The sequence below is a fragment of the Tachypleus tridentatus genome, chromosome 1 (assembly GCF_004210375.1).
Source record: "Tachypleus tridentatus isolate NWPU-2018 chromosome 1, ASM421037v1, whole genome shotgun sequence".
Classification (NCBI taxonomy): domain Eukaryota; kingdom Metazoa; phylum Arthropoda; class Merostomata; order Xiphosura; family Limulidae; genus Tachypleus; species Tachypleus tridentatus.
Genome location: NC_134825.1, coordinates 96,661,423 through 96,675,028, shown reverse-complemented (window position 1 = coordinate 96,675,028; position 13,606 = coordinate 96,661,423). Strand labels below are relative to the sequence as shown.

Genomic DNA, 13,606 nt, shown 5'->3' with positions numbered 1-13,606 from the left:
ACACTTTCTCTGATCCTTGCCATTCTTATTATATAAACCAATCCTCAGTTTTGAAATAATGGACTAATGCAGATAGTACTTTGATATGAACAATTTTTTATTGATATAGTTTTTTTAATTTTATTAATATTTCTACAAAAAATATACATTTCAAAAGTATCATAAATTGTTAGATGTCATTCATAGAAAGTAAAGCTACAGGGTGTTCGGAAAGTCAATGTGCAGTTTTCTCTGTTAATAAATATATAAGTGCACAGTGACTTTCTGAACACCCTGTCTGTATATTTCAAGAATGATAATCCAGAGTAGTGTTTTTATAGTCATAAGTAATGTGTGTGATGTTTCTCAAATTCTTATAAGAAATATATCAATAGCATAAATGTTATTAGTAATTAAAAGTATTCTAGGTACAAATTATACTATAATTCTATAATCATTTTCATAATATATGTTTTGATTTAAAATATTTCAAAGATATATTTTTGTATTAGCTTTAATTGCTACTTTTGGTGATGTCAATGCTGCAGTTGAAAGGCTTCTACAGTCCCAGCAATAGCAAGACAACTGATCTTCAGTGAACATTCTTGAAAAAATACATAGCTTGTTCAGAAATATAATATTGTACAAATTGGTCTAGATAATAACTAATTTACTCCTGTCTGAAATAAGCAGATGAACATTGGGTAATTTTCTTTTCCTTTGTATTTTTTTAATTCTTCTTTATTTGCAAGTAAGGAATACTTTTAGTATTTTCTTTACTGATAAAATTATTCACTGCTCTTTCTCTGGATTTTTTCTATCAAAGGTTCATCAGCTCTTGATCAATTTACTTGCAATTCTGTTACTAAAATCACCAACTAAGTAACAAACTATAAAGAAGGAATTAACCAATATTTTCTAAAGTATAAGTAAGATTATGGACAGTTTTTTGATACCATTAGTGTATGATTAAATTTGTTGATAAACAAAACTACTGTATGTTTCTTAATATTGTAACCATTCATCACTAATTGATATTGGTACTAAGATTTTTTATTATATCCCAAGAGCAAGCATAATATACTGCAAAGCCAATTCCTAATAAACCCAATAATAAAGGATAATTTATTTACCATTGAAAACTCGAAATCAGTATTTGTACAAGTTTTTAAATAATAAATTCATTGAGGATACTGTGCAGAAGAAGTTATTATTGTGAGGTTAAGAATATAAAGTATATATCGAGTTATGTTATCTCTGTGAAAATTTACTTCTTTTGGCTTCTTTATGTACTTTAAAACTGCATAAAAGAAAAATATTTAAAAGTTTATAAATGAAGAGTGATTGTTATGAAGTTAATAAAGTATATGACATTTACAGCCAGAAATTTTGTAGATTAATATATATAGAAAAAATATACAAATTGGAATGTAAAAAAAACTTAAAACTAGCAATTAGTATTTCATCAGACATTGTGTTAAAAGATATATTAACATAAACAATAACACATTTCTGTAATTCCAAAATTTAATTGTAATCCTAAAGCATATTATTGAAACAAAGTACATTTTTAATTGTATTTTTTTCTTTTAAAACTTAAGTTTGAGAACTAATGTGTTAAGTCTTAGCTATTTTAAGTCTAAATTAAATTGTGCTGTATTATTGTAAATTAAATTATGTCAAATGTGAAAAAGACAAAAATATTCTGCCATCCTACATTGTATTGTTTTTCTTTTGTATAATTGGTTTCATGTTTTATTCTTACATGGTGAAAGTTTTCAGGAATAACAACTGTTTAAAAAATTTTGATTGACCTCTTACATGTTTCTGTTAATTTTCAATTATGCTGGAACAGGCAGGACCAATCTGTTAAAAGATTGATCTACTTTATCTGTCAGAAATACCTTGACACAATTTTCAGTTAAATCTCCAGCTACAGCTGAAAGCCAAATATTTTCTTCTCATTCTCCCGAACAAAAGTTTCAAAATTCTAAACATAGATGCTTATTTTTAGTAATCTCTTATGTGTCCATGCTAATGTAAATTCATAGATCTAGTCCTAAGAGCCTTCCTCAAACTCATTTAAACCCATATACAAGCTCAAGTTTAAGAAATTCCAAAAATATTTAGATTATTGTTTTAAACAACCAATTTACATCTTAATATTAAGTAAATCAGATTAGTCAAATCTGAGAACTTAAAAAGCCCTTTGAACAGAGTGCAGGTTGTGGTGAGCATAACAGTCTGTGGAGCTGATGTTTTGTGGTTCACATCACATTACTGACAGGGGAAGGGAGAGAAATCCAATTCATAGTTTGGATGAGTTTATGGGTGCATTCTAAGAGTGTTTATTACATCCCACTATTTGCTTTGTCAAAAGTAGCCAAAGAATTGTTGGAGGATGGTGTTGGATATCTGCCTTCTATCTAGTCTGTCACTTCAAAAATAGGAAATGCAGATAGCTGTTGTGTGGCTTTACCCAAAATCTAAGAAGAAAAACTCCTTTATTCTACCTAATACTTTTGGACCCCTTTCACTTTCACAACTCTTTCAAAAAGTATTTTTAGGTTATATTTTGTGGATTCAAGATCCCCCACCTGCACAATTTCATGGGCTTTTGTCAAAAATCATGAGAAAGAGATTAAATATATGTATAAGTAGTACTGTGAATTTGTGTAGCGTGAAAATATGTATAAATTATACAGTGGAGTGTAGATAATTTTGGTTGTTCAAAATGAAAAAATCTGTTACTGATAATTTTACTGATTTAATGTATGTCTAACCTGCATAGGAAACTTGCAACATTTCAATTATAAGAATTTGCTTCTTTTTCTTCTTTTTTTTCTGGTATTGCTTATGGTTGAGACTATTTGAAGTGAACAGCTATTATATTTGCATCTTCTGTATGTAGTAATGAAGTGGGAATAAAAGTGTACTTTCATAAGTTGTGATTAGTTTGAAACTTCTGGACAAATGTTAGTTGAAAAATGCAAATAATGATTTCATATTGCTACTGCAAATGACATCTTGTATTAAATCTGTTAACTTCTGGTAATCCAGCAGGAAATGATGAAAGCAATACACGTATGATAGTTGACATTTTTTGCCAGTTGATGCATTATAAACTTTGATTTTTGCAAATGTCAATTCATATTTTGATGGAGCTGTGTATACTAAAATACTTGTCTGTTAGAAAATTGTTTCTCAGCATTAAATACTTCATTTAAATATTTCCAATCAAATGCTTTAATTATGTCAAGTGCTTGTCCTATAAAGTAAAGTTTTGTTGTAACTTGATTCTATACCATGTAAACATACTTTAAATCTACCACTTCCTGAAAAATGCTACACTCAAGAAATGACTTTTTTTAATGATGTCTATGTTAGTAGGAAAAATCAAATTTGTTTCAACTGTCATGTTACTCTTTGCTGTAACTTGTTTTTCTTATATAATACCTGGTGTAGGCCTAGTGCTTACATTCTTTATGTGCATACCTAATACTTGTTAACACTCATGAAGAAACACAAAAGCTCACAGAAAGCCACTTCTTCTTTTTCTTCTTTTGGTAATTTAAGCCAATTTTTTTAAGTTTGAAAAACAGTTCATATTTGGCAGTTTGGTGTTTTCTGATAATGGTAATTGTAATATAAAATGCAGCAGAAGAGCAGCATACAATTCATAAGCAAATAAACCTTCACAGTTATTTGTTTGAATTGAAAGAAAAAAAGAAAATAAACATACTTGAATGTGAGAATAAGTTATGCAGAAAGACATTTGATGTAATTTCTGGTGTTAATTAACTAGAATAAAATTTAGAAAGAGCTTAGCTGATTAAGAAATGTAATAAATTCTTGATTGTTATATGACACAAGTAGATTAATAAAAATTCTTGTTTTGAAGTTTTATACAGGTAACTTGTATTACTAAAATTGTTTAAAAAGGTTATTTTATTTTCAGCATGATAAATAAAATGTGGTCAAACTCTTTACAAAATAATAATGCTATTATAGATACTTCAGTCAATTATGATTAAAAACTAGGTTTAAACTAGTTATCGGGAACACTTTCCTTAAGGGCAGCCATTTATAGTAGTAATTACTAATTGTAGTATTCATAACTCATTTGGAAAAATAAACATTTTCTAAACAAGGGTTTTTCTGTGAAAACTGCACAGTACAATTGTTTGTATTGTGCTGATAAAACTAATGTTTATATATATTAAAAGTGGTACTCTTTATTGAAAGAAAGAACAGTTTTTTAAGAACTCCATTTTTTTCATACTACATTTAAAAATTACAGCAATGAACATATAATCAAACCCTCATGTACAATCTTAGTGAAAGTTGTGTTATTGTAATGAAAAGAGAACTGTTATTCAAAAATTTATTTTATGATAAAGAAATGGTTGTTGCACATACTGTACATATCTTTTGAATTGTCTGAATTGTGAATATCTAAAGTGGGAATTTTTTTACAGATTTTTGTTTCTGGTACCATATATTAAATGGTACAATATTGTATTTATTATTTCAGTCACCTTCATAGATACATATATACATTCTTTATCCATTATAGTAATATTAGTTGCTTTTTATACTAATTTAAGTGTCACAATATTAAATGTGTTTGATCTTTGTCTTGAGCAGTGCACAGAGTTGGCTATGTCATATGTTCATGCATATTTCTTTAAAATGTCAAGATTGTAAGTAAAAAAACATGTTTAACATGAATATTCAGTATTATCAATAATTTTAGTTAGATTCATATTATCAATAGATTCGGTTGTTAGATTCATATTGTCAATATTTTCAGTTGTTAGATTCACACTATCAGTAGTTTCAGTTGTTAGATTCACACTATCAGTAGTTTCAATTGTTAGATTCATATACACTGTATGTATGAGAATCTGAACAAGTTAAATTATATTGATGCTATTACCAGTAACAGTTGTGGTTAGTGTTAGCAGTTAAAGGTATTAACTTTAAGTTAATAGTTTGTATCAGACTAACAGTAAGGGGTGTTATTCACAGAAGTAAATAAATTCATAATGTAAAACTAAATGCTAAGTTTTACTAGTTTTCCTACTTTTATTTATCTAAGAAAAATATTAGGCCATTTATTAAGATAGAATGTTGTTCACAAGTATTATTATCAGCTCAGTTATGTTTTATTTTGAAATTATGAAGTCCCCCAAACTGCTCAGATGTACTCATATATTAAAAATAATCTACCTTGATTCAAATGAAAAAAGGGTAGTTTATTTTTCAAAAGCCCAAAACTTTTATGTATTCATTAAATAATGTGATTAATACTATTCTGTTACCTAGAAATCATATGATTATACTTTTGTATTTCTTGGAGTTTATGTTAGATAACTTAGAAATAACTCGAGCTATATTTTCACTAAAAGTAGATGAAAACGTATATTAGTTTGTAATATTTTAGTTTGTTTTAAAAAAAATGTATAGAATCTTCCATGATTTCTGAGTGTTCAGGGGCAATAGTCAGCCACACTTATTTGCTTAATTCTTTTTATTGTTATTTTGTAAGCTGTTATTACATCAATTTATTTGTAGTTTTGCATATAATTTATCATTTTTTGATGGATTTTGTTCTTATGAGCAATCTTACTTGTATTTTTCACAATGCAGATTATGTTGTGGTCAGTAATTTTTAACCTGCATTTGTCTTCATTGTCCATAGGCATTTTGTAAACATCAGCGTTGACTCTTGGAAGAACATACATGTTTATTGTTCTTAGTAGCTTTAGTATTTGGCTAGTGTGTGCTAATTTGGTACATTTAGTTTAGGTGGTTAAAAAACAAAACAAATTGTGATATTTAGTGTTCATTTATTGATTAATAAAGAAGAAAATTTTGAGTTTTAGGGTTTTTTGTATCTAAAATAATAGTTTATTTAAATATTTTTGAATTAATTTTTATTTGACAGGGTACACTCAGAAGACTAGCACATGGTTAATCAAAAGTTCATTACAAAGAATACCTTTTTCTCATGAAGAAATAAGTTAAATCATTTTTGTGTATGAAATATTTTTATTTATAATATATATTTCTCATTTTTGAAATACAAGCTGGGCATAAACTGGTGGTTAATATGCTGGACTATGAATCTAAATCCATTTTTTATGGACTGGATGTTGCAAAAATGCACTGTATTTTGCAGTTTGAGGCTATAAGCATGCTACAAAAGTTGAGTCAAATCTCATTGTTCCATTAAAACATCCTAAGAATTTGCAGTGGGTATTGTAGACTAGTTTAAAATAAGGAATAACCAATGCAGGTAGCTCTTGTGTTACTTTGCATAACTATCCAATGCAAACATACTTAATAAACATTCAAGTATCAGCTGTTACAAATGCTGAGGCTAAAATAAATTGGAATATAGAGATGAATTGCAAAAAAAAACCTTTGGCTGATAGCTTCTGTTTATTTTCCAATGACAAAAAAGCAGCATCTCCTGTGATTTCTTGTAGTAGATATGCATACTCTCAAATTTCATAAAATTTTGAAGTGCTTAATCACAATAGTTTGCCTAAAGTGTTAATCATCAATGTTTTTCATTATGGCTGCAGACTTTGATTTTACATCTTTTAGTTGTAATTTTTATTTTATTTTTTAATTGCTTTTTGGCCACTCCTTTTTTAACTGTTGTATTGGTTTTAATTAGATATTACCATTGTTGTACATTAGACAAAAATTAACCACAAAGGATGTAAATTTTTCACTTGGGTATAATTTTGAATAATCAGTATCAAGCAACTCTTAAATTGGGAGATACTATAATTGCATCTGAGTTTCTTCAATACTTCAATAACTTGCATCTTTCAGCTGCTGTATTTTTGTCTCCACCTTTACCAGTCAAGTTGTTTTTCAGTAGACATCATGTTTTGTATAGTTTTATAGAGTAGATAAAATATGCTAGCTATATTCCAGAAATGAAAACAGTCATGTATAGGAAAATGTTTTTATTTGTTTTAAATGTGTTCGTTGGTAGTATATAAAAATCATGCAAACATTTTTATGTGATTGTAGTTCTGGGCTTATGACATATAGATTTTGCATCTGATTTTTTATATATTAAAGGTTCACTTTTAAAAGTACCCATAATGTGTGGTAGAAATTTCAGTGTTAATTCATTTCTCTCCAGGTGAATGTAAAGATTTACAAAATTTTAGTGTAACTTTTCCTTATATATCCCCATGTTTATGAGAATACTTGGACTACTACAAATTTGCTATCAAGCTAGAGGAAGATATATGTCAGCTATTTACCAAATTTGAAAGAAAGCAATGAACAAGAAATGTTTATTTTGTTTTTACTGGTGAAAAGAAAATGAAGAATTTTAGGGTACGTTTGGTCTGTTGTAAAATGATAAGGGTTTAAAGAGATTTCTTTGAAATTTGGTTTGTAAGGTGAGGAAATATGGGAGATCTACCATACAACAGGTGGGCAAGTTTTGTTTAATGGAATGATTGTACAGATGGTTGAAAACCCATTCCTGTTAAACCACACTAGGTATTGTAAGCTTTAGTTTGTTTTTGGCTGCATGACATTACTATGTGTCTTGAACATTTTATCCATATGATTCTGAACTTCAACACTTTTTGTAATAGCCAATGCAATACCAGTATATTAAACTACAGCTGTGTTCAAAACAGTTCAAGATATAATACTACCTACACAAGGTTATAAAAGATATAGTATACATTTTGACATTAGTTTCTGTTAATATTAAAGAAATAAAAAGTAATCTTCTTCACTGAAATTCATGTTCTGGTAAGAAAAAAAAAGACAAAATTAACACCTGTTTATTAAAAAATCTGTTTTCTTGCAATTAGATATTTTTCTAATTGATGATATTGCAGTGAATGTATTTGGATCATTGACAAAATTATTGAAAAAACTCTTCTTAGCTAAATAATTAGACACTAACATTTTTTCAACTGAATCAGCAAAATTGGCAGATCTGTAACTTAGTTAAATGGTTGTTTGGTGTGTCAAATGTTTGCATTATTAGTTAGTTCAAAGAATTCTAATTCTAATCATAATGAAACAATACATCACATAAAAACATTCAAACAGTGTAGCTAATTTAATATTCATAATATTTTTGTATATATTACATAAAGTACTACATTAAGATGATGATCTAATTACTGACATAGAGGGTTGTTTTTTTTTAAATAAAAGAATAAATGTTACTGGAATAATTGTTTGATGCATATATCTGGAAATTATATAGCATCTTTGGCATGTCCAGTGGTCAGTGCACAGAAATGTGAATGAAAAGGCTCCTGGTGTGAATCCATTTATCTCAAAATTATGCTCAGCACTTTGGTGCCATGGGTTTTATGTAAAAATGATAGTAAAATCTCTATTCAATCAGAGTAGCCCAAGAGCTGGCAATGGGTGTCCCTTCAAAGCTCAAAATTAAGAATAGTTATCGCACCTAGTTCTTGTGAATCTTTACTTGTATATTCATGAAATTTTATTTATATTACTTTTGTCTGAGAGTAACTACTAAAAAAAAATATGTTTGATATGAAGTTTTACCTTTCTTAAACTTCTTATTGGAAATTCAGAATTTTGGTATTATTGTGATTTGCATAATGTAGTTCATCTGTACTTGCATAATTGCAAAGAGAGCAATTCCAATCATGTAACTGGGCATTGAATTATGATTGTCTGGGCATTTGTAATGTTAGAGTAACATTTAAGAATCATCCCTACATTGTGAATAAAACTATCTTTGTATTATGCATTGCCTTGTGGTTAGCATTCTTAGGCTATGAAACTGAAAATTCATGGTTTGTGATCTGTTGTCAAATAAATTAGTCAAATTTCATTATTCTATCAGACAGGAGTTGGTAGTGGATGGTGCTATTTATCTTTCTTTTAGGCTATCAGCTCAAATTTAAATTAGTGACAACTGCACAAATGTAATTTCTGTAAAGTTTTGAAACAAATGGGCATTATCTTATACATATTCAGTTTTGGCTGTTTGGTCTGTGGGATAATGTTGTCAAGCCTGTTTTGGCTGAAAATGGATGCCTGTAACTTGTGTTATTAATAACTTTCTCACAATTTGGAGTAAAATACTTACAATTTTCTTAATTTATAAAACTCCCTAAACACTGGATGCATTACTTAAAATATTCATGTAATTTAATGCTTTATAAATAAAGTAATAGCAAAGTTATTAAACAATTTAGTTGGGTGCAGGCCTTTATGTAACTCACTGATTCTTAACCTGGGTTCAATCAAACCCCAGGGGTTTGGTGAGTTAGTCTCAGGAATTCGGCGGAGGTCAAGACACACACACTGTGTGTGTGTGCATTCCGTTCACTCCACTCGTATGATTCGTGACATCATGCTCCACTTGGCCATCATTGGGTGCGGCTGATCACGTCACATCATTTGGCCTTAATATCTGTGCTGCAGGGAACTTTGTGCACTTAGCAATCAACTTGTGACTGTAGTAATCGTGCATCATTTGTGATTTTTTTTTCCCAATCTTTCAATTCCTTCATACTAACTACGTCAAGCAAAAACAGAAAGTGGTCGGACGAATACGTACAATATGGATCACGTGTATAACGGAACATGATGGGAGTCAGCGTCCTCAATGCATGATTTGCAATGCTAAGTTGAGCAATTCTAGTCTAGCACCGGCAAAACTAAAAGAATACTCCCTAAAGCTGCATGGAGATGGGAAATACAAGAACACAACGCTTGCTGAATTCAACGTAAAAGAGCCAGGTTTGATGAAAAGGCTACTTTGCCTGTTCACGGCTTTGTACCCATCGACAAACTGATCCTCGCAGCATTGTACGAAGTTGCATACTTGATCACAAAGCAGGGCAAACCACACACCATTGGTGAAGCACTTGTAAAACCAGCTGCGTTGAAGATGGCGAATATCATGCTGGGAAAACCTATTGAAAATAAGTTATCCCAAATTCCTCATTCAAATGACACCATCAGCAGCAGAATAGATGACATGAGTGATGACATCTTGGCTCAAGTAGTTGCAGATCTGATTTCAAGCCCAGCAAAATCTAGCCTTCAACTAAACGAGACCACCGACATTTCCAATTTAAGCCAGCTTATATTCGTGCGCTATGTGAAGAACGAGATAAAAGAAGATTTTTTATTTTGTAAGCCTCTTACCAACAACAACTAAGGCAGCCAACGTGAAGAAACTTGTGAGTGACTTCTTCAGAGACAACGATGTTTCTTGGGATATGTTTTCTGCAATTTGTTCGGACGGAGCTCCAGTCATGCTGGGACGAAACTCTGGTTTTGGTGCGCTGGTGAAAGCCGATGCACCACATATCATTGTAACGCACTGTGTTCTGCACAGGCATGCGTTGGCAACAAAAACCTTGCCTTCAAAACTGGCAGAAGTATTAAACATTGTAGTGGAATGTGTGAACTTTGTGCGAAATAGTGCCCTGAAGCACCACATCTTCAAAGAGCTGTGTAATAAAATGGGCTCTGAATTCGAGGTACTTCTGTACCATTCTAACGTTCGGTGGTTATCCCGGGGAAAGGTGCTGAATCGTGTTTTTGCCATGAGGATTTTATACCAAACTCTATTATTGAGAATATTTTGGAATGGCAAGAATACTTGAACATTTACTCATCCTCAAGATTACTTGGCACCATTTTTCTTGACAAATATTTGAGACTTTTGGGAGTGTTGAGGAACATTTAAACCCAGCATTGAAGTAATGAATAAATTTGGTTTGTTGGCAAGCAGGTATTGTAGGTCAAATTGTATTATAGTTACTAATGAAATCCATATAATATCTCCGTATATAAATGCTCTTGATTTCAAAGGTGCATAAATGAACTTGAAGAAACTGTAGTAGTGTTTTTCAATTACTATAATTTTTTTCAGCAGGATAATGCATTTAACCAGGAAGCATATTTAACTCTTATATGATTTCAAAATAATATCGTGCAGTATCTGCAAACAGCTAGCTCAAATCCTTATAGATACATTGTTACTGTTAAAAGAAAATAATTTGAAGAATTTGGTCATAGCTTTCCAGTTTTCAATGACTGAAAACACTTGAGAGAACCGTAAACAAATGTTATAAGAATATAGAACATTTTTGTAAACGTACCTTAAGTAACAAAAGTAACACTTCCTCTGTGAATATGTCTGGACTCTTTCATAATGCAAAGTAGCGATTGGTATGTAGATTTGAGCTGAGGAAAATAAATGGTCGCTGTGTTCGATCTATTTCTCTATGATACAAGTAACTGCTGAAGTTATTTGAACATTAACTGCTATTATGGAGTGTTTCGTAGCATTTATAACACTGATATTATTCTATTCTTCTGCAACGCACACTTTTTTAGGGGGAAAATACTAAAGGGAAAAACCTACTGCTTACTAGTGAATTCAGTTTTTAGCACACATTACTTCCATATTTTGTACATAAGCCTAATTTTCTGATAGCTGGATGGAAGTACAAGTTGTTATATTAACGATCATTTGTGATTTTACATTAAGCTAACATCGTATTTGCCAAAACAACTTCGGTAGCTGTAAACAAAAAAAGTATCTAAATTAATATTCAAGATATCAAGGCGATCGAGTATTTATGCAACTGACAAAACTTTATACATGTTAATGATGTCTCAGTTGGGCCCGGCATGGCCAAGCGTATTAAGGCGTTCGACTCGTAATTCGAGGGTCGCGGGTTCGAATCCCTGTCGCACCAAACATGCTCGCCCTTTCAGCCGTGGGAGTGTTATAATGTGACGGTCCATTCCACTATTCGTTGGTAAAAGAGTAGCCCAAGAGTGCACCTTTATAACTCTTTCTGTGTGACGGTCTTTGTTATTCATCTGTTTTGTTATTGTTTTTAATTTGATGATTACTGTATATTATACTGTATGATTACTGAGTTGATATGACTTCTTGGATTTTTTATTAATTATAATTTTTGACTTTGTATCATGAACAACGGTTGTGATTCATAATGAGGATTGCAAGGAATTGCACAAAACAATAATAGAACATGCAGGCAAAAAGCACCTTGAACAGTAAAGATTTAATTCAAACAACACCTTAAAGCCTTTACTATTGACTGCTAATACTGAACACTTATAAAAAGTATCCCAAAAATCATGTTAGGCTTTACAAGGAAAAGAAAATCCACACAAAGTGGCATATTTGTCATTTTTCTTATTATTTTCTTACTAGCATACAAGAGAAATTGCTTGGTATATTACGCCCAAACCTTTTATAAGGTACTGAAAAGGATGTAGGGGTATTGAAAATTTGAGTTGTTTTTACTGTGTTTTACACAAGCTAAAAAGAACATTATAATTCTAGTTTATTTATGGTGTTAACAGGTAGGTTCAAGAATGATAGAGATGAAATAAAAACCTTATAATCCGAGAGCTTTCGAAAGGTGGACCTTTCTTCTTGGGTTATAGGGTTTTAATTTTATAATTCTGGTATAAATAATGTCATTGCCCCTTGAAGCTAGCTTTAGTACAAGGTGAAACAGGATTTTCCAGCCAATAATATATTAACATTAGACTACTATAATATGTAGATACTCAATTATTTGTACACATGGGACTGCTTTGTTTATTCTGCCATATTGAACATAAAAACAAATTAGTGAAATAACGGTGAGCCTAGCATTGAAATGTTTAGAACTGAATCGTATAATAATGCCATTTGATTATGTTGTTGGTTGAACAAAATAGAGGTCATGACATATGTCCATATGTCATCCTTTTTTGCTGTTTCCATGTAGCATGGAAGCAACACTTTCCTACTTTTGTTATACATGTGCAAGGTGCACTCAAAACCTGGCTCTCCAGTTGAACTGCAATCCAAACACACTAGACAGTCGTTGTGAATGACATACCTACAAACAAATTCACATTGTGTTCAAAGTATTTTCTTTCAGACAATAAAAGTATGAATATTAATATCAACACCTCAAAACTTCAAGGCAAGCTCACCTAATACAATACTCCATCCTATTTTTAATGGGTGAACTACTGGTAATTTGGCAATGCTGTAAGTACTAATGCTTTAACCATTTAATTGCCAAACAAGACCAGTATTTTATAAATATAAAAATATAACTATTCCTGTAAACTGTCACTGAGTCATTTTAACGCATTGATTACTCGTATATCCACGTACACGTAATTATTTTAGCTCGGAAACTATAAATATATTTAGAATGCTGTAGCTGATGTTTCGGGTTTCCTGTTTTGAGAAAAACGTTAATATTTGGATTTAATCATCCGATTAAAGTTTTAGCAAATGTAAACGTAACAACTTTATAATTCATGCGTTATGTCGTTAAACAATTGGACTATATCTTAGGCCTAATACTAATACATTTAGTAAATATCAGCAAACAACCAAGTTTATTCTCTTTAAATTTAGAAGGATATCAATGATCAGTGCATAAGAAATATTAGAACTCGTCGTGATCCAGTGTGGTTAGTTTTTGTGCAGACTGTTTAGATTATAAAAACTGTCGAGTCGTGAACTTTCTGCAGTATGACACTGTGCATCCAGCTTCTTGCAAAGTATATATAGCTATAACATCTATACTTT

At 30.7% G+C, this 13,606-nt stretch overlaps 1 protein-coding gene across 2 annotated transcripts in view; it reads left to right on the top strand.

Moving 5' to 3' along the window:
- The window catches only part of LOC143256407 (ubiquilin-1-like), a 69,843-nt gene that overhangs the window by 49,963 nt on the left and 6,274 nt on the right, over window positions 1–13,606 (top strand). Inside the window, exon 12 of one of the 2 annotated variants that reach the window (XM_076513617.1) lies at window positions 492–2,923. The exons of the other annotated variant lie outside the window; for it this stretch is intronic. Coding sequence (XP_076369732.1) covers window positions 492–556 — 65 coding nt within the window. The 3' untranslated portion in view covers window positions 557–2,923. Of the gene's footprint in view, window positions 1–491; window positions 2,924–13,606 lie in introns of those variants that run through there. 2 annotated transcript variants of the gene reach the window in all.